The sequence below is a fragment of the Balaenoptera borealis genome (assembly GCF_965194805.1).
Source record: "Balaenoptera borealis genome assembly, chromosome: 2".
Classification (NCBI taxonomy): domain Eukaryota; kingdom Metazoa; phylum Chordata; class Mammalia; order Artiodactyla; family Balaenopteridae; genus Balaenoptera; species Balaenoptera borealis.
The window spans coordinates 38,653,781-38,680,240 of NC_138867.1; the positions used below are offsets into that span (position 1 = coordinate 38,653,781).

The window sequence follows — 26,460 nt, forward strand, 5'->3', positions numbered from 1 at the left end:
AAGATTGTCAGTAGTCTCATTTATATAGATGTAGCTAAGAACTGTTTTTGTTTTTACACCTGCTCCGCACCGCCCTTTCCTTGGTACACTGTTATTCACCAGTTCCAGTGGTATGGGCTGCCAAAATCCCCACGGTGTAGCTCTGGATCATGTAACTGAAGCTTGGCCAACCATAGTGCCCATATGCCTTGTCCTGCTGTTTCCTCTGAAAGTTGGTATCTTATCCAAACTTGGCCAATAAGAGGCATACCTTGGATGTTTCCGTTTTGGAATCTTGAGAAAAGGAGGTATGAGGTTTTGGGCTTTGGAGTTGGAAGAAATGAATTGGAGGCAAGCGGTAGCCAAGCAAATAAAGCCAATCAGCGGTAAGAGTGCCGGAGAGGAAGAGGATTTTAGTTGCTTCATGTCTCAGTTCTGGTGGAACTCAGAATTGCCCTTTTCCTTCCAGTATCTTTCCAAAATACCCCTCTTTTGTTCTTACAGCTTAATTTGTTTTAAAAGTCCTGTCTAGTGAAATAGACAAGAATCCTTAATCAACAGGATACTTGTTTGCATGTGAATGCGTTACTTCTAATGCTCTAGATATCTTCTCTTAAATATTTCATGGCTTCCTACAAATATCTATATTTAAACAAAGTTTGGATCAGCTAAAACATTCCCTGATAAGGCAAAGGTAATTTTTATTTTTGCTGAATAATCATAAAACCTGAATTAAGAAACATCCAAATTATTAGAACTGTGCATATTAATGATGATCTATTTAAATAGTGTCCACAATCTTGCTTGGACCCTGGACCCAACTTGCATTATTATGTATTTTTTTCTCTCTACTTTTCAAATCAAACTCATTGGCTTACTCTATCCCCTTGAAATCAGATTTTGCAGCCTCCTGGCTTTCCTCCAAAAGTCTTTCATTGTTTCACAAGCTATCCTTGTTTTTAATTCATCCTTCTTTATCCACTGTGCAAACTAGGTGGACCTGAATACTTAAGGAAAAATTGAAAGCATTTGTTTGTTATTAGAGTACAGATAGCTGACTCACACATGTAAAACATTAAAGAAACCTTACAAATGTTTGAGTGATTTTTTTTCTGTTGTTGTTGTTTGGGCCTGTGGGGCATTTAACCACATCCTGCCAAGCACACAACACATGAGCTTCTCTCTTTATTACCAGGTATAGTTTTAGGCTAATAAAACAAACAAGGCCAATATTTTCATTTTCTTTTCCCAGCATTTTTATTGATTCACTTAAATGTAACATACTATACACTGTTCAGCCTTTTGGGAGGTAGGAGGAGGGAGGGAATCTATATCTTTATGAGGAGTCTCCTCGAAAATCAACACTCAGATGGGCAAACATTTGTGGCTGACGCACCTTGACACTGTAGCCAAGGGTCACACTTCCTACAGAGACAGAACTCCCAAAATCATGATTTTCTTTTTAAACATATGACATTTAGGACTGGAGCTGCTTTTCCTTCAGTAGCACAATCCAGCTGCAAAGAGGACCAGAATTCTATCCCAATACCAAGCAAAGATGCCATTTTTAAATGTGGAGAATCTCATTACTCCTTACCAAGCGGTTTCTGTCTTTCTCTCTGTCAATGTGTGTGTTTTGGGGGTGAGTCAGGGGAGAGGTGAAGGAAATGTTTTCTATTTTTGGCTTCTGCAAGCTTTGATACATTTTGCTAGAAGCTGTTTTACTGTTTTGAGTACTATAATGATGACTGTTTACACATAGTCTCTTGGTAATCTAAATGGCTATGTGAAATACGAATCCAGTTTGTGCCCTATTTGCTGTTACCATGGTCATCTAATACTGTATTTGTCTCACCAAACATTTAATTTTGGTTGTGGGTGGTCCATGTTCATCTGTCAGGTGCAATTATTATTTTAAAATAAAACATTAAAGATAATCTAGTTCTCATAGGAATGCATTACATTATAGCTCTCAGACTCAGTTACCAATTAAATTTTAACATACAGATTCCAACCACAAAATTAAACATTTTTAGAATCCCATTTGTCAAAAAGCAAGTTGGAAGCCAAGTACCATAAAATGCAACTTTAGCCATAAGGCAAAACACTCTGCCTCAAATGCATTTCCTTTGAAATCCCAACTTTTTAAGGAATGAGAAAAATATGACCTTTTATGGGATTACTTTATGGGAAAGTTTCTTAATAAAGCTAATTCTTAAATAACAGATTAACTGGAAGTGCTGGTTAAGCATTGACACAATTAAGTTATTAGAGAAGATCACAAAACACCAGCCTTTCTAGAGGTTAAACTTTAGTAAAAAGACACATTTAGTGAGTCTTTCCTTTGTACCAAAATACTGTGTCCAAACAATAAAAATAAACAGACCTTTTCAAAACAAGAAATATGAAGATAAAACTGCAGCATCAATATAATCTTATAGTTATCACTTAAAGTATTTAGAGCAAATAGTATTTTTCTACACTTTTAAAAATCACTACAGACACTGCAAATAAGGCTTATGTATTTATTTAGTGGAATACTATGTGACGATGACTGGTACGCTCTTATGTACTGTTTTCTATACCTGCTCTAACAAAGTGAATTTCAATAAGGTTACAATATGGAACCTTTCAAAGCTCTTTAAATTTACAGAAAATAAGTTTTATTGGGTTTTGTAAAGACTAGATCATACAGCTTGAACAGCTTGAACAGGTTTCAGTATATGGTTACACATATACCAGAATATATTTGCTCAGTTTAAGCCCCTTGGAGGGTTGCACTTCATACCAAATTCTTTGATAGTTCCTTTGGGGGAGATTCACTATGTGAGACTTATAAAGTGTTCTTATATATGCAGACAGCCTCTTCATCACTTACCAATGTGACATATGGCCAAAAAATCATTAGTAAATAATGAGGCTAGGCTACTAAAATGTATGTAACAATTAATTTTCCTTCTTTTAATATCTTGGAGACCCACTGATGTATTGAAAGAGAAGAATTTGGCCTTCTGGTCTATTTCTTAGGAAAGGAAGCCTTAGGAGTGATGTATGCTTTTAAATGATGGCAAACATCTCTCACTCAAGCCATGCCATAGCACTGTCATATTTATTGTTGATGGTTCTTATGGCAGAAGTGCAGATTAAGTCAACTGATAGCACATGGGGCACTCACACTTTTTCCCCGATTTTATCTCCTACTCTTGAAGTGTTTGCCAAGTTTTAAAAACACTTTGCCATGAACATGCATGTGGTGTGCTAAAGAAAAAGAAAAGGTAAATCAGAGGGCAGCTGATGAGGATACTCTTTAAAACCCCAAAGATATTTAACATCCTATTAAATAAATAACTTAGAAAGAAATAGAAAGGGATGAAGGCAGAATGCACAAGCATACCATACTATTTGTTTTGTTAGAATAGTTTTACACTACCATGTTTATATTTTTTAATCCTATCCAATTCTTCCATGATGCCACGCCCAAAGCTCCTTTGGTTGTGCATATGATATGACCCAAGTGCTTTCCAGTAAACGCTTGCGTGTCTTACTGCTCATTGAATCATTAGGCTTGAATGAACAATGAAAGTCTTTGATATGAGTTCGTATTCCATAAATAACTTTCCCGAAGATCATTCAACAGACTGTTCCTTGTCCTTTAAGTTCTATCTCAGAGGTTAAAAACAAAAACATAAACAAAAACTTAACCCAAAAACTCAGCCACAATATTATTCACTTAGGAATAACTTCCATCCCATTTGATCTGCTTATATCTCAATTACAAAGCAGGACACAGAACTAATTAAGAGAACATCATATGTCAGCAGAGAGTACAAAAACCTTCCAAAGCCTTCCTTTCTTTCAACCAAGCAGATACTTGCACTGTGTCTTTTCCTTCTGAGCTACTATCTTCACGAAGAATACCAACTATGCCTGGTAAAAGAGCCTTTGGTTATACTGCATCCACAAACATTGCCTTCCTCTATGAGTGTACCACCATTGGAAGAAAATGAGCTGAGGTGTTTTTCCTTCGTGTTTTCTGTCCTCTCCTGGGAGCTCCTTTTCCATTCAATGCCACATACATTTGCCTCCCATTGTGCTGCCAGTTAAAGGATGCATAGGTATTGTATCCGTTTTCCTCAATCCTCTCCTTCAGCTTACAGTCATTGTTAAATTCTTTCTGCAAGGGAAAAACAAAATCTTTTATTCCTATGGTGATGATACTTGATTCTATTTCACACAAACCATCCAGAGAACTCCAGTTCCTGGGCTTTATTTACTGTTGCCATTTGTACATAAGTTGTGCACTTAATACAAAACGTCAACAACAGAAGAGTAAAACTCATAAAGACAAAACAGATTCTACATTAGAAGGCATGTGATTTATTTTAATCTGTCATCATAACCACATATTGGGGCCCTTTTAAAAAGCTGATGGGCTTTGAACATGACATGTTTAAGTGCCTAGAATGATTATTAAGAAGCAAGCATTCCAGTAACAATATTTGTGATGAGCCAATGATAAAGAATGTTGTTATAATCCTTTTTTTCAGACTAATAACTGGGATTCCATGGGAAAAACAGAATTACAGGAAAAAAGTGGGCTTATCAAGTTTGCAAATGTTATCTACCTATAGATCCACAATAAATACACACACGTTGATAAGAAAGCAGATCTTAAAGCAAAACCATAATAGCTCTAGATAACCAAGAGGCCCTGGGAGTGAGGGATGTCCCTCTCTTCCAAATACCAGATTTCTCAATTTTGTAAATTATTTACAATTTTCCGTAACTTGGAATTTTGACCAATTTTACTCTGAGGTTTAGGAATAGTTGAACAGTAGGACATGAGACAACCTTGCTTTGTGAATTTCCATGTCAAAGAAACTATAAATTTGGTGACTAGCACTGCTTATATTGTATAAGCCTGAAGACTTGGATCCTGGGAAATTCCACTTTACAGACAGTCCTTTGGCTTTGTTTCAAGTGGCCAAGTTTTTTAAGGGGATCTTTTGTGACAAAGATTGATAACTCATTCATTTTAGAAGTCCAGATTCTCACTCTGGAGTTAATAACAAAGAGGAGATACCTCACTAATCTCAAAACTCTGACTTCAGAAATATCCCTTTCCCCTTATACCCAAACTAAAGCAGTTAAGAAGCTAAGGAATTGGGGCTTTTGCCCTTCTGGGTCTATCTTCTCTATGCAAACCAAGGGCATTGTAGGCATCTTTCAGCTGAAACTTCTACTAGGCAGTTCAGTTTTTCTCACCTCAGCACTTTTGGAAATTTTGACTAAATTCCCAATTCCTGAACGTGTGTATATTTAAATATCCAGGTTTCTGCAGGCTAGATCCTAATTTTGAACATTATCACAACTGTAATGAGCAGGTATATTTTATGTTAATGTTACCAGTTTAAGCTTTGTTTTCTGGAATTTATTTATCTTCTGTGCTTCTCTTCTATAAAGAATATTTAAATGTAATGTTCACGTAACGACTTATTTGGTTGAAAGTAAGAAGAAAAGGTAAATTATTTAAGGTAATGATTTTAAAATAAAAGTTACGCCTTAGAGAAGATTTGAATCCTTAATTTGAGTTTATTTTTTTCTATTTATTCATCCTAGTCTGTCTAAAACTGTATGGTTTTCAAAGCAGAGAGGGTTTTATTTACATGAATAATTGTATTTTTTCAATAAAGAAGGCATATTTTAGAGACTACAGAAGGATTGAGGTTATTTTAGCTGATTTTATATTTGAAAGGGAGCTATGTATAAAAAAGGTAGGAATGGATGCTAAATTATTTTTCCTCCCGAAAATTAATTTATAGAACAATGTTTCTGAAAGTGAATTACACCTGTATCAGACTCCTCATCTCAGGTGTTTTGAATATTTAGACCATTGGTCAAATTTTTGTATCAGAATCTCTGGAGGAGACCTAGGAATCTATTGTTTACAGCATTTAGGTGAATCATAAATATTAAAGTTTAAAAAAAAATCTAGGCTAGAGCAAGATCTCAAAAGTAGGGTTTTGGTAGTTTAGAAAAAGGTTTTGGATTTCCTCAGGATACCAGGGAAATTTCTTCGGTTTTTAAACCATGCCCTACAAGGGCTTGTCCTCTATACTTCAGTTTTATAATCTATTTACTTAATTCCATCTGTCAGAAGAAAACTCAGAACTCAGTATACAATAGTATACAATAGACACATTGCTCAGAGGGTGAATAATGAAAATATAAGAGAGAGAAGTTTCCCAAAAGGGAATCAAGGAAAATATTCAAGAGAATAGAATATATAGCGTTGGTTTAATCAGTCCCTCTGGGTTTTTGCCTAATTGCTATTTTCAAGAAGGCTATGGAATCAATGGAAATTATCTGAAAAAAAAAAAATAGGAATTACAAGAGTTGTCAACTGATACACAGAATATATAGGATGTGTACTCATGAATTTTTTTTTTTTGGTATACCCTTTAAATGCAAAGTTCCTAGTCCTATTCTGCTCTAAATAGGACACTGAATTTGAGTAGATTTTTAATTTAATTTTGAACAAGCCATACTTTTTTACTCTTCCTGGTGGTAATGCAAAATTACAATAACAGTACACTATGGTTAGAGAATGAGCTTCTTTCCGAGACAGGCTGAAAGTGGAGTGCATCGGCTACGATGGGCTGAGCTACTTGGAAAGGTAGTTAGGTTAATGCATTGCGCTATTGCGTGCTGAAGAAATCATGTGGGACAAGGCAAACCCTGTCCTCTTGAAGTCCACAGTCTACTGGGAGAAGACAGTCAACAACCAACACATTATTGAGAGACATATCTGATAAATGCCATTGTAGATCATTAAAATGGTATGATGTGATAGAAAGCAACTGAGCATCTACATAAGAAATAGAGAGAGAATGAAATAATTCATAGGCCTTAGAGCTCAAGAAGAAGAATAGGCACAGTGTGTGAGCTATGTTGGGATAGAAGAAAAAAGTGGGGGAATGGAAGGAAAAGTATTAAATATTTTTATGACAGTTCATTTGAGAGCTATCCATTTTCCCTTGATGTCACCTTTTTAAAGAAATATACTTTATCAATTAAAAATTATTTCAATATATTTTTGCAATTAAAACTTTTACATTTTCTCTCTCAGTCTAAATTTTTATTAGGTTTTACTTTAAAGCATTGGTTTTGACTATGCATCAGTATCTCTTCAAAGAATATGTGCCGGGACCTCTTACTCAGTAATTCTTATATAAGAATTAGGGAGGGAAGGGACCTCAGCATGTTTATTGAAAAGAAAAACAAAAAAATGTCTCTAAAGTGGTTATGCTGTGAACTCCCAAATGGAACCACTTTTTAAAATGGTCCATTACTCTTCCAGGCTCATTAGTAGAGCTACCTATAATGGAAAAATTTAACTAAAAATTTTCTGACCCCTTCACCCAAAAAGCATTTATCCTAGTCAAAGAGGCTCACCCAAGGTATGCCTGACTCCCCAATTATAAGTGGATCTGATATGAATGAAATACAAGGCTATTGTATGTCCAGACCAATGATGGAATCAATTTCCAGTGACTCTCAAATTGTGGGTACCATACCAGGAGCATTAGGGAAACCTGGGACCTTGTTAGAAATGCAAAGTCTTACAGATTTGACTGAATCAGAAAATCTGGGAGTGTGTTTTAACAAATCCACTGAGTGATTCTGACACTTACTTAAGTTTGAAAGCTGCTTGCCCTAGGCAGGCACTGCAATCATCCTTATATAATCAACACAATAAGTTTATTTACACATTTTAAAGTGATATTCCCTGATACTTGCTATGGAACACAGGGATGTATGTACTCAAAGCACTGGCTGGGTACCAGCTCCGTAACTGAATTAATCATTATTGTTTAGGTAAATAAAATTCTGGAGTTGATTGAACAGCACAGAAGATGTGGAATTTCCTGACGTGTCTCCCCATTTCAGATTTTAATGGAATACAAAACACCCATGCCCTCGTTTTATCTTCAGCTATAACACATACACACAGAGTATGTGGTTTTCTACTCAATCCAAGATCTTTGTTTTCGATGATCCTTCCCCAAGTTGTCTGCAGCAACCATGACAATCTGACCAGGTGCTTCCGTGAGAGTCTGACTGGTTAGCTCAGAGCATTCAGAATATTAGCATTCAGAGCACTGACTGATGAATGCCAGCAACAGTCTGCGTGGTAGACTAATGGGTGAACAACAGAGGAGATTACAGAGTTGGAAGAGCTGCCTTGCCAGCCCTTGAAACGCTGGTGACCAGCCCTCTGTGGTTCTATTTACTAGCAATAGAATGATAACAAAACTATTTAATGTCTGGGGGAAACACTGCAAAACTGTGGTAATAATTTACTGAAGTGGATTTTTCAAATAAAAGCAGAATACTTACTGAGCCATAGAGTTTCCCCTTCTTGTTCATGGCTAAATAATAGTTGCTGTTAATGGCTTTGACGGCAACAACTCCAATTTCCACTGAAGTTATCTCCAAGATACCTAAAACATACAATTTAAAAAGGCTAAACTTAAAGAGTCACATAAATTTAGTTGAAAGAAAGAAAAATCAGAAGAAATTATTGTTTATTTTTTGATGCCTCCAAAATCAAAAATTAAAATAATTGGGGGAAAAAACCCCAGCCTTTTCCACTGTGCATAAAAACACAGCAACAATATGGAAAAAAATAGTAAGTCTTTAAATGAATTCCCTTGCATTTTACTCTGTGCATATAGGGGAAAATATTGTTTTAATTAAAATGCTTCCTTTGCTAACTCTGCATTTTCAACCCCATAAATATTGAAACAGCTCTGCTCATCTTAGCCTAGGTTTCACAAAAACTTATCAGAGCACACATCTGTACTATGGTATTAAATTAAACCTATAGCATATGTCAATAATATGTCAGATTTACTTCAACCTGTAAAAACAGTGGTAAACTGTTTCTTCTTTGTAGGACTCTTAGATAAACTAAATCTCTTGGCTACATTTAAATTTATAAATTTATTTTTGGCAAATGTGTTGACATTCTCAAATACGGAGAGACTAATCCCAATATACACATTGTCTTTAAAATAGCAGAATCACTACTCTGGGTTGGGAGAAAATCCATTAGTATTTTTTAAAGTTTTAGTGTCTTGTTTCCTAGAAGGAATGAAAAACTAAGGGAATTAGGAAAAGATAGACAAGAGATCTTTTCCCCTAATAGACAAGTTTTGGTTGGTGCATCTAAAGATAATTTTCTCTGAAAAGTTGGTAGGTAAACTGTCTACTTAAAATGCCCACCTAGTTTAGGTTAAGGAGACCTCAGGTCCTAAACCTACTTCTTATTTTTAAACCCTTGGGAAAGCTTTCTCAGGGCAGAGAAGCAGCACTGTGGTTAGCAAAGTTCTCTGAATCCAGACTGAATTTGAATCCTGGCTTTGCATTTAGTAGTGAATGACCACAGAAGTCACTGAACTGCTTATGTCTCAATTTCATTTGCAAAATGAGCAGCATATTAGTATCTCCCTTATAGTTTTGTGATGATTAAATGAGATAGTACATATAAAATAATTAGAAATTGCCTAGAGCTTACTGCCTCCTTAATTATTATGAGAGGAAAGTTTTCCTCCAACAGTTACAGAGTTTGAAGCTTCTTCAACAAACTGTGTAAATCCTGAACAGAACATATAAATTCCCACTGGCTTAGCCCATAAAATCTGAAAGCCAATATATGTTATCATTTATCCTGTACTTACTATCGTAAAAAACGCCATCCTAAATGTGGTCCACAAATTATGTTTATACTCTCCCTAGAGGGAAAGAGTGTCTTGTTCTTAAGACATGGACACCTTCTTTCCTTTCTTCACAGGTTGACAAGCCATGTCATGGCCAATAGAAATGCTTTCATGCCCCCAAAGCAAAGCTGACATCACTAGAGAGACTTGTGCCAGAACTACATGCCATAGAACATTCTGTTCTTATATCCTACAGCAAGCCTGTGACCTAACACAGCATACCTCCTCATTAATAGAGTGAGACAGATCTCATTTGGCAAGCTTAAACAAGGAAAGATTGTGAAGAGTGAGGGAGACAGTACCTGTATTTTTTTTGTTTTGTTTTATTGGAGTATAGTTGATTTACAATGTTGTGTTAGTTTCAGGTATACAGCAAAGTGATTCAATTATATGTATGTCTGTGTGTCTGTGTCTGTGTATATGTTCTTTTTCAGATTCTTTTCAGTTATAGGTTATTACAAGATATTGAATCAGTATCTGTACTTTAAACATCCCTTTTCCTTATACTGGTAGTTGCCCTCAAGGTACAAACACATACACACATTTATTTGCACATTTAAAAAAGTACTTTCTTGTACTTTATTTCTTTAATTCTCCTAACAGTCATCTAAGGAGGTATGATTATTCTCAATTACAGATGAAAAAATGGATGATACTGAGGTTTTGTAACTCACAAGGTGATAAAGTGACATAGGTCTGTAATGAGGGACCCAACACCTAAGCCTCTCACTTTCAGACTATTTTGCTCTCCATCTCTGACTATTTTGCCTCTCCATCATATCTCCCGCTTCTTTCCCATTTACACAAAGGAATTCTGCTAGAAAACCAACTGACATAATGACTCATTGAGATAATAGTCTTTAACAAACTAATATGCTTTTCCTCCCAAGGATCTGGCAGGCCACAGAGGATGATGCCTGAGTCTCAGAGAAGGAAATCTAATATACTTTATTTATGTCACAAGCAGAGGATATAGAACAAGGTAGTGATAAGAATCTGGGGCAAAATATTTAGGCTGCTATTTGCTTTGCCTGCCAAAAAGGCAAGTAAGTACTATCAGTAAATTATAAGGTGTTCCCTATGTATGCTTTTGTAACTGGAAATTGTTAGAATGAAAAAGGTGGATTTCAGCAAAGAATTAAAGACTTTTGAATGTGAACGAGAAGTAGTGGGATTAAGCTATAGTAACAGACTGAGTTGGCAGAAGCAAAAATGTTCTGGTGTAATAAATATTACCGAATCTTTGATTGATTATTTCTGAGAGTGCGCTGCACATGGTAGATCATATTTATGCTCAGAAACCCTTGGGTTTCTTTCTGCCTTGCACAAAATAGGAACACAATATTCAAAGAATTCATCAATCAATTAACCAATTTTCTTACTCTGCAATCAGTTAAAGCTAGCTTGAAAAGGTTCAGTATGCTTCAAAATAGAAAGAGGAAGACCTGGATGATTTAAGTCCTTTTGAGTCCTGAAGATGAACTTTTGGATACACCATATGTCAGTAAGTCATAATTTGATAATCTCGTGGGTAATGGACAATGACATATCTTTATTGTAAATATCTGTGAATGTGTGACTTTCTAAGGAACTCAGGTCTAAAGGACTTGCCTATTTTTTCATGAAGAATCTCTCCCATATTCTCTGTTCTTCGGTGAGGATGATCAAGTTTGCCTATAAAAGTATTTTTGGAAAGTATGTTTGACAGTTGTTGGATTAATAACTTATAGTTCTATGGGTGTATAATTTGATGCAAAATTGAATGCCAACTGAAGCAAAGCCTGCCAGGGGAAAGTGAGGAACAAGGCAGGAAGTTGTCAGAAGTAAGGTTGGGGAGTTGTCAGTCTCAAGTTATCAACCATCTTCTACAGACTCTAAGAATTTTGGCAAATATGAAATATTTTATCTAAAAATATATAACTTTTAAAAGAACATATTAGAAAAAGCCAATTTTCAAAGCAAATTCCTTTAATAATAGCAATATATTAAGTTTATTTTGAATTATATTTGAAATCTTAAATAATAAAGTTTGATAATCAATATAACAAAAGTGATTGTGACAAAAATCAGCTCCTGTTAATTGGCAAATTCTACCTAATGAGGTAGCATCACCATAGTAATGGGGAGGATTTTGCAAACTGATGAACTCCAAATGGAAATAACCTAGACATCACAATTTTCACGTAAATCAGTTTTTCTTTTAACTTTAGGGCAAGAGTTATGTTTTGATGAACCACTGAGTTGTCAGTCTGAGGACGTAGCCATTCAAAAGCATTTTTCTCAGTTTATGCCTCTCATCCTTCTCCAGAAGAGAAGCATCTGACTTGTTTTCTCTCCAGCAATTACATTTGACCAAGACTACTCTTTTTGGGCTATGATAATAAACAAGCTATTGGCCTAGATGGTAACTTTCTCCTTAAATACCTTTTCATGGATATAACAGGAGAAAGAAAGTAAAAGTCATTTAAGAAAATGGATATATACAGGGGGGAAGTTAGATGTAAAAAATAAATGCAAAATCCCATTATCCTCTCCTAGATAAGCAGAACATGAATATATAAATAAATCCTGGAGATTATTTGAGTAAATTAATTCTGCTAGCATGTACCTAGCACCAATGTGCAGGGCTTGTGTTAGCTCTCACGATGGAGGATAAAAAAACAAACAAGACACCATCTTTACCTTCAAGGAGTTTTAAAACTGGGTAGCATAAAGACAGGAATAATTTAAGTAATTACAGCACAAAGAAAATATATTAAGTGCTCTATTAGAAATAAAATATGTTGCCATGGCTTTAAGTAGTAAAGAAGTCGTCCTGAAGAAGGTGGTTGGTATTTGAGGTGAAACTTTCAGGGGGTAGGATTTTAATAGGTGGGAATTGAAAAGTCGAGGGGAACATTTTAGGTAGAGAAAAGTGAAAGAGTAATGAAAGGCATGGAGGAGGGGAAAGAGCTCAGTATGTGCCCTAGCCACCGTTGGCTCTCCACACCGATTGCACTTTGTGGGGAACACTCAGTAAAAGTAAGGGTTCTGCTTCATTGAGTAGCAATGATGCTCTCCCAGGTGAGAAATGTACTTTTTTAAAATAATTAATTAATTAATTAATTAATTAATTAATTTGGCTGCATTGGGTCTTCGTTGCTGTGCACGGGCTTTCTCTAGTTGTGGCGAACAGGGGCTACTCTTCATTGCAGTGCGCGGGCTTCTCATTGCGGTGGCTTCTCTTGTTGCGGAGCATGGAGTCCAGGTGCGCGGGCTTCAGTAGTTGTGGCTCGTGGGCTCTAGAGCTCAGGCTCAGTAGTTGTGGCGCACGGGCTTAGTTGCTCCGCGGCATGTGGGATCTTCCCGGACCAGGGCTGGAACCCGTGTCCCCTGCATTGGCAGGCGGATTCTTAACCACTGTGCCACCAGGGAAGTCCTGAGGAATATACTTTTCAAAAAATTTATTGTGAAACTTGGAAGCAGCTCAATAAATGTCAGAGCCTTATGAATTCAGAATCAGTCACATCTTACTTTTGTCTAAACATTTTAACTCGAAGTAGATATTAATGCTATATATAGTTTGATAGTTTTAGTCAATGTGCTGAAACATATCATGACTAGTATAAGATGATACACAAATCCTGTCCTCTCTAATCTAAGTCTCTTTCTTCCCCATGAATTGTTCTGTGGCCCGAATAGTTCTATTATATACTAATATAGAAAGACCTACGGAGTGCCTTGGCTTGTTGTCATATTTACACCGTATACCTCCGAGATTCTGTGGCCATACCCAATAATGAGGGGCTAAATGGCTCCAAATATGGTATTCAGTTTAGAATCACTGTCGGTCTATCTCCTTAATTGTGTATCTTTCTCAAAGAACTGTAGTAATCATAGTGGTCTTTTTAAGAAAATTATTAGAACAGTGCATAGTTCATAATATGTGCTCAATATGTTTTTATTGAATGAACAAATGAATCGTAAGTGGTCAGTCCAATGACTGGCTGAGGAAAGAAAAACTGGGTATTCATTAAATAATTTTTTTTTCTTTTGACTGTAATCATCTTTGTAAAATCTTGAGATGAATTAGCAATTCCACATCCAAATAAAATGAAATTAAAGTTAGAGGAAATGCCAAAATGTGTGCTTCAAATGAAAAGTTGGTGAATTATAAAATATAAATGCTTATTATTCCTTTTACGTAAATTATAACAAAGGCAATGATAAGGATTGTTTTACCTATTTAAATACTTTTCTCCAAAGTACTATTCTATTCTCAAAGTACTATACTATTCTAGCAAACACTTGATTTTTAGATTTCAAAAGTATTTTAGAGAAGTATACCTTTTAGTCCACACAAAGGAATTCACTTCCATACAGACTAATTTTCTAGGTAGCTAAAGTTTTTCAGCTCTCAGACTTTATTTATTAAAAAAAAAATAACTTGGCTCCTAAATCTTCAAGTTCACTCATTTCCTTGTTCATATATGGAGATTACTAGTCACAAGTTTGTTTTTCTTGATGACATTAGCACTGATGGCTTTCTCTGCTGTGCAAGTACATTGCTCTCATGAGCTTCTACATTAAACTGCTAAATTAATATGTGATCTTGTTAAAATTGAATGAAAAATATGAGCAAGGTTTGGAGATTTTCTTTTCTGAGTACAGGACATGAGGCTTTATGTAGAAACCTTAGTATTTCTTTTTGATAGGCTCTCAGTTATATTCTGGAGAGTGGATATCTACACAAGTGTAATGTTAAAATTCTGGAGTAAACATAAAATATATAGCTTTAAGTCTAGAACAAACTGCATTTGTTTCATTATAGACATAAGATTAGATATTTTTATGCCTACGATGAAACACATGTAATTTTTCTTATGTAGTGAAAATTATAACAGCTAATTCACAAATAACTTAATGGAGCATAATCTTGCTTTATAAACACTAGTGTTGAAAAAATTGTACAGAAATTATTTCAGCTGGTAGTTCATTTACACCCTGGAATTTGTTGACAACTTGATTCCACTCATGGTTCTTGAGCATAAAATGCTACTTTAGATCTAGAAAGTCCAACAGATTCTAGGTCTGTATGATCATGTCCAGAAAAAATACACAGAGGTTTTCAATAGCTAAATAATTGTCATCATATTAATTAGAAATATTTCAAATAATGTTTTCACCTCTCTTTAATGTGAAACAGAGCTAAATTAAGTGAAGCCTCAACACATTATGTGAACTGTTGAACTCCCGCACAGCACAAAGGACTTTCCTGAACACTCTGCTAAGAGACTCAGTCAAACTTTACCCTGGCTTCCAACCTCACTAGGCTGTGTCCCTAAAGGTGACTCCAGCCACCATGCTTAAGAAAATGCAATGCTGCCAAACTGAATTGTTCCAGCCCCCCTTGCCAAACTATTTTCAGTAATTCTCCATTCCACTCCCTTCTGTAATGTTCCATTTCCACATAGCCACTAGTCTCTTTTTTGTCCCCCCTTTATCACTTCCCCATAATCCCTTTTTGTTCCCTCTCTGTTCTCCCTTAAAAACTTCAGTCATCTTTGTCTTAGTTGGAGTTGAGCTCAGTTAATACTCTAGTCTCTCTCCCTTCCTGCAGTAGTCTAAATAAAATCTGTCTTGTAACCTTTAACAAGCGTCTGGTGATGGATTTTTTTGTTTGTTAGTTGGTTGGTTTGACAGTTATGTGAGATTAAAAAAAATCTCACAAGGATTATGGAGTAGAAAACTGTCACCAAAGTCAGGGGTAGCATGTGCAAGCAAAATAGTTCACAACTGGTATGTGTAAAAGGGAAGAAAAGTATGGTTTTTTGAAAACTGGGAGAGGAAAGCACCTAGCTGAAAGGTAACAGAACTATGTTAGTATCTCTTAGCTTAAGGGTCCACATGCTTTACACTTGTTTGGGATTGCATATTTGCTTGGAGACCCTAGCTTAACTGTATTGAAAGAATGTCAAAATGTACCTGAGTAATTGCTGTATATTGAGAGTAACTGGAACAACAGCAACATTTGTGATATTAATTTTTATCTTGTATCAGCTACTTATTTTCCCATCTCATTTCTCTCCATATACACTCCCTTCTCCCTCTCCATCCTCTCCTCTCTCTGTCTCTCTTACACACACACACACACAAATGCAATAGGCAGCTAATAACCACACACAAAAACACACACACATTTTTTAAAGGAAATAGCAAAGTCACGTTTCATGTGATGAAATTAATAGAGGAGACACAGGTGTAAATGAGAGGGAAATATTGGAAGCTCTAAAAAGCAGAACTTGGCTTAATAGCTCTGCTTCTTAACTAGCTGTGTGACCTTGGATAAGTCAAGACTCAGAGTCTTGGTTTCCTCATTTGCAAGTTGGGGCTAAATGCCTACAGCTCATAGGATTGCGTAGAGTCTCAGACAGTGGATATTGAATAGATATTTACTGTCTGCTGAGTCAGAATGGTGTCAAGTTTACCAGTCTTCTACACCAGTGGTTCTAAAACTTGATCATGCACCAGAATCATCTGGAAGGCTTGTTTAAACAGATTGCTTGGATTTTTGATTTGGTAGACCTGGGGTAGGGCCAGAGAATTTAAATTTCTAGCAATTTCCTAGGCAGTGCTGATTCTGCTGGTCCAAGGACCACACAGTGTTCTATATACTACATTCAGAGACAGAGCAGGCCTTTGATATAAAAAAGCATTGACAGAAACATGTGCAAAGAAGCAAAACCACAAACTGGAATAGATGCAAATAATGGTAGCAACTTAACATCAAAGTAAAATTGTTAAAGAATGTGGAAAGAAGTACTGGGTTTTTCTTTTGCTTGTTTTTGATAGGTGTGGGATTCAACATATGCATAACTGAGATAATGTGGATTTGGAATTCGTGTACAAGTATAGTACATTCTTGTCTATAGTCAGTTTTTTGAAGACTTGCAATAAGATTATTAGCAGAATCTTTATTTTCTTCTCCTCAATAAGGGTGTGGAAATGCTGGTGGAAATGTTAAGTGCCTTCAGCTACCCCTAAAGAAGTATTTTATAGGCATTCTCATAGGGCTAATTGTGTTGACACTCTAAGAATTAAATGACTGTATGGCTCCCTTAAAATTATGCCGATGGCCAAGAAATTGCTACAGATCTGTAGGGATTCACTTGATCTTCCACCCTCTAGAATAATCTCACTACCTTTAAAGGGAAGATTCCAGAGTGGGCTAATCATTGATCTAGATCTGGTCCACCTTGTACTATTATAGACTCTGGCTGCCTTTTCAGCATAATGCAATAGAGCTATTTAGTTTTTCTATCAGCCACAGTTCTTTCAGATACCCTTGACATTCATTTAGAATTGCAGACAGAAACAGGACCTACATTAGCAGAAAATCTTTACCATCCCTATATAAGGAGATATATCTTTGGCAATTTGCTACAGTAGAAAATGACCTTTTACATTCTCACCTGGTACTTCAAGTCATAGGATAAGCTCAGTGACTAGCTTGGTCTTATTGATGAGTATGGTGGCAAATTCTAAAACATTTCTCGATTTAAGGCTATATTTTAATTGACCAATACTGTATGTAATTTAACCATTGTCATTGACCTAACATTAAAAGTATCAGAAGCAACACAATCTTCATCTCATTATTGTATTTTTATTACAAATGAAATGTGACTCTGAGATCTTCCACGATGATCGTTAGTCAATAAATATTTGCAGATGGCCATCTAATGTGGCTCTTCATGACACTGTACTAGATCAATAGATTTAGTAAACTTAGTATTTTCTAAGTTTTTTTCCTCACTAGCAGAGTTTTTTTGGTTGTTCATTTAACTTTATTGCGCTGTGTCAGGACATAGACAATTACTAATATTGTGACAGTGCTGTGTTTTCAGACATTACTTCTGTGTTCTCAGGGTAGATTCACAATGAGACATAAATTACATGTTTCTAAGAATAAGAATTTATTTGAAATTCTTGAGAATTTTCCATAGTAAGTACTGATATAAATTTAATTTGAAAAATGAGAAAAAAATTGTAAGCCTTATTTTGCATGAAATAAAGACCTAGAAAAGCTTGTGTGACTCTGGAGATAGGAACCCTCGCTCTACTTCCAACTAACAGTAATCCTGGAAAAAGAACACTGGAAATACTTACATGTTTGAGTCGTTTGCTGTGACCCAAGATAATTGACATTGGATCCCATTTTACAATGGAATAAATGGTGGAAAATATCATAAAACAGAAAGAGAGGCTGAAGATACACTCAGAAAAGCCCAGCACGATGCATTTGAATGGTAGGTAATAAGGCCGTAATAAGGCAGAGAGTAAATACGGAAAATATTTCTTCTTGAAAGGTAAAGTTATTTCTGTGTCAGAAAATATATTTATATATAAAGTTTTATAAAGCTATTTTTCCCCCCATTTCCTTTAGTAAACAAGTTTTTCAAAAAATTCTAAAATGTTAGAATTCCTGATTTCTTGCCTGGGCATCCAGCCACACCCCACTTTGGCCCTACTCTTATTATGTCTCCTGTACTTCACATTTGGGGAAGAAGCCTGAGGGAATCCTTATGTGGTTTATGTCTCCTCACTGAGCATTGGAGGGAAGGAAATTTTCTTTCTTTCTTTCTTTCTGCTATTCTGTGTAGAAAGGTTGGTCTAAATATCAACCATGTGAAAATAAGGGACAATCACTGCAATCTTATTGCTGCTGGAAAAATCTACAGACAATGCAAAATAATACTAGAAATGTGTTATGTACTAGAAAAAACCAACCAAGTCTCTAAATTAGATCTATCAAGATAAGGAGGCTTTGGTAAGCATATCAATTGTGATATTCCTCTTCCCCACCCCCCAAAATGAGTTATCATAGATTATTTTGAGAAATATTCTTGGTTCAAACAAAACTTCTGATCAGTCTAATTTAAAGCACAGATTTTAAAGCCTCAAAATCAACTAAAATTACAAAATAAGAAAACTTCATGTCATTTATTTTAGTGAGAAAAGTTCAGGTCATTTAAGGCTTAAGAAAAAGCTGGGTCTTAGCAAATTGTAGAGTCAGAGAAGAGCTTGATGAAATCTAGAGATTGTCTGGTTTATCTCTTTCCCTTCTGTAATAGATGACACCAGGGGACCTAGGGATATCCAGGGACTTATCCAAGCACCTCTAAAAGATTACTTAGAGCCTGAAATAAATAGTTAGTACATGTTCTTTCTACTACAACATGAGCCTCCTATAAACATTTAAAAACTGTTGGCAGCCAGGCAAAAGTTTTCTATCTACTTAATGTTTTATAGGCTAATTTATCTTGCTCGTTACACAGAAACAATTCATTCTAGTTGAGCTTGACCACTGTATATTTTATTTATAAAGGAAGAAAAAATTTAAAAGCCAACATAAAGGGTTAGAGGAATTATTTCATGACATATTTTGCTAAATGATCACCAAGTCAATATATTTACTCTAAAGTTATTCTTATAAAATGTCTATAACATTTACTAAAGTTTTAATGAATTTCTTTAATACAACTAAATGTAATATAGAATATCTTTTCTCCTCAATTTAACGAAAAGCAGAAAATGGGTCAGTAGAGCACATCTTTTTTTTTTTTTGAATTTCTGAATTTTATTTTATTTATTTTTTATACAGCAGGTTCTTATTAGTTATCTATTTTATACATATTAGTGTATATATGTCAGTCCCAATCTCCCAATTCATCCCACAGTAGAGCACATCTTGATGTTGGATTTCTAATAAGAAAAAGTCTTACGTGATGCATTGAAGTGTTCACAATGTTAACTAAGCATGAACAGCCCTGAGTAGTTTAAAATACTTAATGTAGAACATATTTTAGAGTTCAAGCTCAAGGCTCACTTTGAACATGTATTTTGTAAATTTATAAAGCTTTTAGCACGATATGGAATGGTATATAATTAGTTTCTTTACTCTTTCAAAGATTCTTCCCATAGTTACTTGGGTAGTGGATAATTATAATACTAAGATATATAAACACAACTATTTAGTAAGTGTATTTTTATTTGATTATGCACAAAGACAATTTACCTATTTATATATCCTTGTCAAATTGAAACATTTGTTCATTTGCCATACACAGAATTATATATTGCAATAAGGAATTCTGACTTCTGCTGAAAAGGCGAAGTTTAATCAAGATACTCAGGGAAGGTCATAGCTCTCTTGACACTGACCAAAAGGATGTCCTTTTTTGGTCAAACACCAAGGTAGAAGTCATTTTGTCTCCAAAGTTCATGAAAATGCCCTGCCATTTGCCACACAACTGGCAAAGAAAACAGATCCCTTAGGTTGGAAATAGAAGACAGCATCACACATTCATTTCTAGTCACTAGTAAAGCACACAGTCAGTATTTTGCAGAGTACACTGGAGGGAATACTTTCATAGAAATTAATATAAGGGATTTTCCTGGTACTTAAAAAGAGTATTTTGAGACAGCATAAAAATTAAAATTAAAACTTAGTGTAAAAGTCAGACACAACATGGGAAAACCAACATTGGGCTAGGAAGAGATGTTTTAAGAACAGATGTGCCTTAACTACGGGTAGCAGAAGAGTATTACTCCTTTAGTGAGATGCAACTGATGATTGATATTAGAACCCAACGTATATCCTTTATTATTCTTTGTAATTATACATGGGAAAGGAAATATTATGTACGGTTTTCTAACTCTCACTGACTATTTTTGTTGTTTCACTGTCTTGAGTTGACAAGCTATAAAGAAATTACTAGACAGGATGAATTCTACCTGACGCATGATTTATCTTTTCCCATGGTTGACAAAGACCAGGAATTATCTTAATATAACATCTTATTTAAAAATCAGTGCTTAAATTGGTTTAAAATAGTATACTTTTGAGAAAGAACACACACCCTTTAAGAAAAAACACAAACTATTTGACCCAAGTTTGAAAGTGAAAACTGATGGATAAGAGAACGTTATATGTAGGTGCTGGTTCCAAATAATCAACAGGACCATATAAGAGAGCTTTAAAAACTGCCGAGAGGCAAATAAGTAGAGTAATATATAATGTGTGTGTGTATAATATATATGTATTTCAGACAAGTGTTATTTCATACTCATCTTGATGCAAGTCTTAGTAAACTGTTATGAATAAAACATGCTGAACATTCAGCATTTGAGAGTAGAAAATAGATTATAACTATTATGTACTTGAGTTCTCATGCATATAAGACATGCTTTCTGGTATCCAGATTACAGGGGAAAAAACAGAGAGAGGAAACCAAAAACTAAAAGTTAACAGAGAAGAACCACAGAATTAAAATTATTCTACCGACTTGATTTTGTATATCTTGCATTAAAATACATATCCAAGCCATGCTAATTGCAAATGGCTCACTGTATTCAATTAAATTTTATTCAAAATTATTAAAATCTTTAAAAATTTGGAAAAAGTATTCAAAGAAAAGTTATCTTAAACTTCTTTGTAGTATACTTCAGTTCAGCTGGATAAAACTCCATATATTATATTTTGAAGAACTGTTTCCACTTATGTTTATTTGTCAAAATCTGAAAGCATTTCCCCTAAAAGAAAAACTCTCAATATTATTTAATTCATATACTCAATTGCAAGAAAGTATTTGAATTGATTTGCTCAATTCTGACTCACTTGTTTTGTCAAATAATTGTTAAATTCAACTGAAATAAAATAACTAATTTATAAAATTTATGGTGAGTAAAATTTTAGTGCATGGATATAAGGTAGAGAAAAACAGAAGCTGAAAAGGACAATACAAATTTGAAAATAACTTGTCAAATTGTCATCAGATTGGCAAAACACATTTAGGTAAAGTGGTTGGTTGGTTTTTTAGCAAGTCAGGTTAATAAATTACTGGAAACATCTATAAAGAAGAATGAGCAACATTCAACAATTTCATACCATTCAATTTCTATTGTAAATGTTTCTTCTCCCACTAATTCTGGTAGGTCAGAAAAAAATTGTGATTGTAATACAATTGGATTTAGTACAAACGTTGAAATATTTCAGTGTATATTATTCTTGGGTAAAATTCAAAGTAAACCTTGTTTATTTGTTTTCATATAAGAATCTTTACAAATAGATGTCAAATATAGTGTCATAGTTTAAGAAGGGTATATATTTGATGCCTCCATATTTTACCAAAACAGACTTAGAAATTCAAGACCCATGAGATGACATACATTTCATAGTTACTGTTATTAAATAGATAGATGAATAGAAACATGTACATCTATCTTACATAAACAAACCAGTGAGAAAAACAATTTTTTAAATTTCAAAAAACTAAAACAAAAATAGACATTCTCTTAAAAAGCTTGAAAGGTTTGATTAAACTATGGCAGAACATGGAAATGGAACTCAGGATTAGAACTCTCAAGAAATTTTTAGTTATAGATAAGTTACAGCTGTCATGTAGCTGAACTTATTTCTTTATGCATTTTGATACAAGGACTAGGCATATTTTTATGTCAAGGAGAAGTTCAGTATGTAGATGAGAACTATGGTGAAGAAAGAGGAGAGTGCCTTTGGCTGGAGGTAGGAAGAGCCTCAAGTTGCCCTTAGTTTATTGAAAGCATGACTCTTCTATTTCTCCAAATGGGCCACATCTGTGCTGTCAGCACCTAGCCCATAGCAGGTACCAAACATATAATCATGGAACAAATTAGTAATTCATCTGAAGGAACTCATGTGCAAAGTACCAGTTTCAACTTATTTTCCTCTGGAAAGAGGAAGGGAAAGCTCTTCTCCATTGGCAGGTATTTGAGTGTGCCAACTCTACCCAGAGTACTCAGTGGGGTAAAATCAAAAGCCAGTTCATCTTCACCTTCCATGGCAGGAATATAGAGGAACATTCCACCCTCTGCACCCCCCATCCTGTCCCAATTTGTCTTCTAACCTCAAACATTATTTTATGGATGTACATTCAACTCGAAGTAAAGCACAGGTATCTTGAGGGACTGATTATCAAATGCGACCCTATGAAAATCACATTGACAAATATTTGATGCTTTCTGTGTATGAAAGCCACCTACTGAGCATAAAACGAACCACTGTGACATGTGTGTTATAGGAAGAGAAAGAATAAAATGGAGCCCCAAGCCTAAATTATTCTGCTCAGTCTTTTCCTACTAAATTCTACTCGCTTCAACCACAGCAAAAGCCAAGAACCACTCTGTTCCCTTTCCTTTCATAGGTGTACAATCATGGGAACCTGTTTTAAAAGGTTTAAAAAAGAAGTCTCCTAACCACAAAGTCCAGTGTCTCAGTCCACAACCTGGATGTTTTTTGCCTCAGAAACTTAGTCAAGGATGTTAAGGTAATGAGGTCTGCTGCAAATGTCCAAATATAAACAATTGCTTGCTGACTCTAAAACCCGAGTGTTTTCATCTTGAGTGCTTAACAGCTTTCTGACGTGGTGGGAGATCCTATCTTTATTCTTCTAGCCAACAAAAAGCCTTCTCATCCCTCTTTGCCTTCTCAGTCAACACTTTAAGTCTGGAGGTTTGACAAAGTCTTTATGTGGAAAGTTAAAAGCTACTGAGAAGAGTACAACCATTTCACGCCCTTCCTCTTTCATCATCATCAGCTCCTCTTTTTATTGTTTCTCTAACATGCCAGTTGACAAAAACAGCCGCTAATAATTATGTTTGCAGTACTAGGCTATGTGATCTAATTGCACAGACTTGTGCCACATGTCTTGTCCAGTTACACAAACTTGATTTCCAGAAAGACAGCTTCAGAGACACTTTCTTAGCTGTCTTCCCACTCACAAACTTCAAGGGATGTGCACACTATGCTGTTAAATGGCTGTACCTGAAAACCGTTTTCATGTTTTTTTCTTTCACCTTCATTCAACCCCTCCAAGAATACTGACGTTTCTGTAGAGTGAGCAGTGTACTACTCTTTGGAATCTGATAGTTTTCTTTTTTAATTGCCCTTGCTAGCTAACTACTTTGTAAGGTAATCACATGAAAAGTCAGAGATATTTTTGACCTTTAAATTGAAGCAAAATATCAACACACTAACTTTTTTGGTAGACAAGATTTTCTGGCAAATTTAGTACAGGCAGAAAAAATATATAATAAGTTACTTTCTTTGCAAGATACTTTTTCAGATTCTTTACATTTCCCTTTTCCTTACTATAACCTGAAAATCTCGCTATGTTAATAAATAATTTTAAAAATATAAGGAAAAAGCCATATAAGGAAAATTATCTCAAGTAGATTTCTACCCAGAATAACTTGACTTATTTGAAGAACTGATATTATTGATGAAGATTTTGCTCTTACTGTTGGCAAATAAGTGCACCAGATTGATTTCTTATGACTTGGACCAAGTCTAGTTTTCATTGTTTGTTGAAGCAGATCTTTTCCTAATTGGCTGACATATTTTGATCATAGGCTTTTAGCTTGACATCACCGTCTTCTACTTTGACACCACTGATCTAAACCAGCACCCATTCCACATGATAATCCAAATGAAAAATATCACAAAATGAGCATGTATCCAATATCAGAAACATTTGCTTTGACATTTATGGCTCAGACCTTCTAAGTAGTTCTGGCATGGTCTAAACTAGACCATCTAGTTTCCAACACAAAACAGCTGGTTTAGGTGGCAAAATCTTGTCAAGTTAAAGCACCCAACCCTTAAGAATGAATAATTGGCAAGATCTTGTTCCAATTCATCTTTCGTCTCTACTGAATCTGGACAAATGACTGTAAATTTGCGCCAAATTCCTCTTCCTAAAATGGGCAGCCTGGCTTCCCACGGAGACATAGAGTTTCAGAGCATTAGTGTCCCCAGGGTATCTGTCAGTACAAAGCTGGTCTAGGATAAGCCACATTAATAGCAGTTTCCTCTTGTCATTCTTAAGCTGTCTTTTTATATTTATAAGCTCATCCATATGAGTTAAATGTTTCACATTTTTTTTGCTACTTCAATATTTATCTGATACTTATTCAAAAGCTGTAAGTTTTTTCATCCTTTAGTAAATAGCATTTCAACATTTCCCAAAGTATTGGATTTTCAAAAGAAAGTTGGCTAAAAGAGCATTATAAACAAGGTGCAAGGAGACACTGGTAGTTGATACTTCTCTTTCTCAACATATGGCTTATGTTACAACTGAGCAGGTTCCCAGCTTTTATCTCTGGGAGCTGTGAAGTTGACTGCTTATAAGGTCTCACTGTCTAATTAATCCTTACTTAAAATTCACCTAAGTAAGTCTAACATGGATAGGAAGTTGGTTTCTGTTACTTGTTCCACCTTTCACCCTACCACACATCTGGGAAATATTCAGTTTAAGATCAGGTCCAAGCCTTTTGGCATTAACTACCTCAAAACATTAAGATATCACCAGCAATTTGCCTCTGCATCAGAAAATTAAAAGCATATTTGAGATATAAACATGAGTATGCCACTAATATTACTGGCAATAATTGAGAGCTGTTCTTTTATTATAATGTAAAAAAAAGAATATTCTCAGATAAAATAAGTAAATTAAGTCCAAATGGTAATATTAACCTCTTAAAATAACTGCATATATGCTTTTATATGAATGCTAAAAAATAGTTTATTAAATGCTACTGTTTTTCTTTATTGTTGTACTGTTAATGGTAGAGAAAACACATATCTTATACAAATAGTTTATAATTGGTTTATGCCTTAGGAAAATCAAAATTACAATTTAAGTTGTTTAAATTATAGATTATGGATTACTAGCTCAGTTGATCAGACATCATCATTCTTTTCCTAAGATTATTTCCTTTTTAGTTTAAAATGGGAAAGTCAAAACCTACTTAGACCTTTTACTTTAGACTCTGCTCCAATCTTAGCAGCTGTGTTTTGCATTTATATTCTTGATAATTAAAGTGAGCTTGTGGGTAACTCATTATAAACAATTATGATGTAAAATTATGACAGTTGATTAGGACATCATTTATACACTGCAGCTAAAGTTAAGAGGAGAGATGGGTAAATCAGGACTCTGAAAAATTTATTCGGGAGCTAGATTTAAATTTCTTTGTGAAGCTAGAAATTGAGCAAGATTAGATATTCCTTCAGGGAGATGAGCTCCGTGCTTTGTGACCACCTAGAGGGGTGGGATGGGGAGGGTGGGAGGGAGACGCAAGAGGGAGGAGATATGGAGATATATGTATATGTATAGCTGATTCACTTTGTTATAAAGCAGAAACTAACACGCCATTGTGAAGCAATTATACTCCAATAAAGATGTTTAAAAAAAAGTAGATACTCCTTAAAAAATTTATGCTCTTATTTTTGGAGCATTTTTGTTGCTGGAGTCACTCCACCAAAACTTTGCTTCACATTTTTTATCCTGGACCTTTGCTCAAAAACTGGAGCTCTGTCTAAGAAACTGCTTGTATTATATCCATCAACATTCAAATGCTTATGCCTAACTAATTTTATGTGATTTTAGTTTTTATTAAATAATTGCATTGACAAGTTAGAGAAAGAGAAAAGGAAGAGGAAATTGAAAATGTGGCTCTTTGTGCCTTTAATTGGAGATTCAGAAATTCTTCTCATGCGATTTCCATGTTTGGCTCAATATTTTCTAAAAAGGCATTGATATTTAAAGCATTCTTTAAAAGGTCATTTTGAAGACATGTGAACAAGTTGTACTGAGGGTGTTATATGTGCAATTAGGGT

At 35.0% G+C, this 26,460-nt stretch overlaps 1 protein-coding gene across 2 annotated transcripts in view; it reads right to left on the reverse strand.

The window, feature by feature from the left end:
• Window positions 1-1,211: 1,211 nt before the first annotated feature.
• FGF10 (fibroblast growth factor 10) overlaps window positions 1,212-26,460 on the reverse strand; it is an 81,627-nt gene continuing 56,378 nt past the window's right edge. For both annotated transcript variants that reach the window (XM_082382521.1, XM_082382520.1), the window contains 2 exons: window positions 8,380-8,483; window positions 1,212-4,153 (listed from right to left, as the gene is read on the reverse strand). In XM_082382521.1, the coding sequence (XP_082238647.1) occupies window positions 3,956-4,153; window positions 8,380-8,483 (302 nt within the window). In that variant the 3' untranslated portion in view covers window positions 1,212-3,955. The remainder of the gene's footprint in view (window positions 4,154-8,379; window positions 8,484-26,460) is intronic.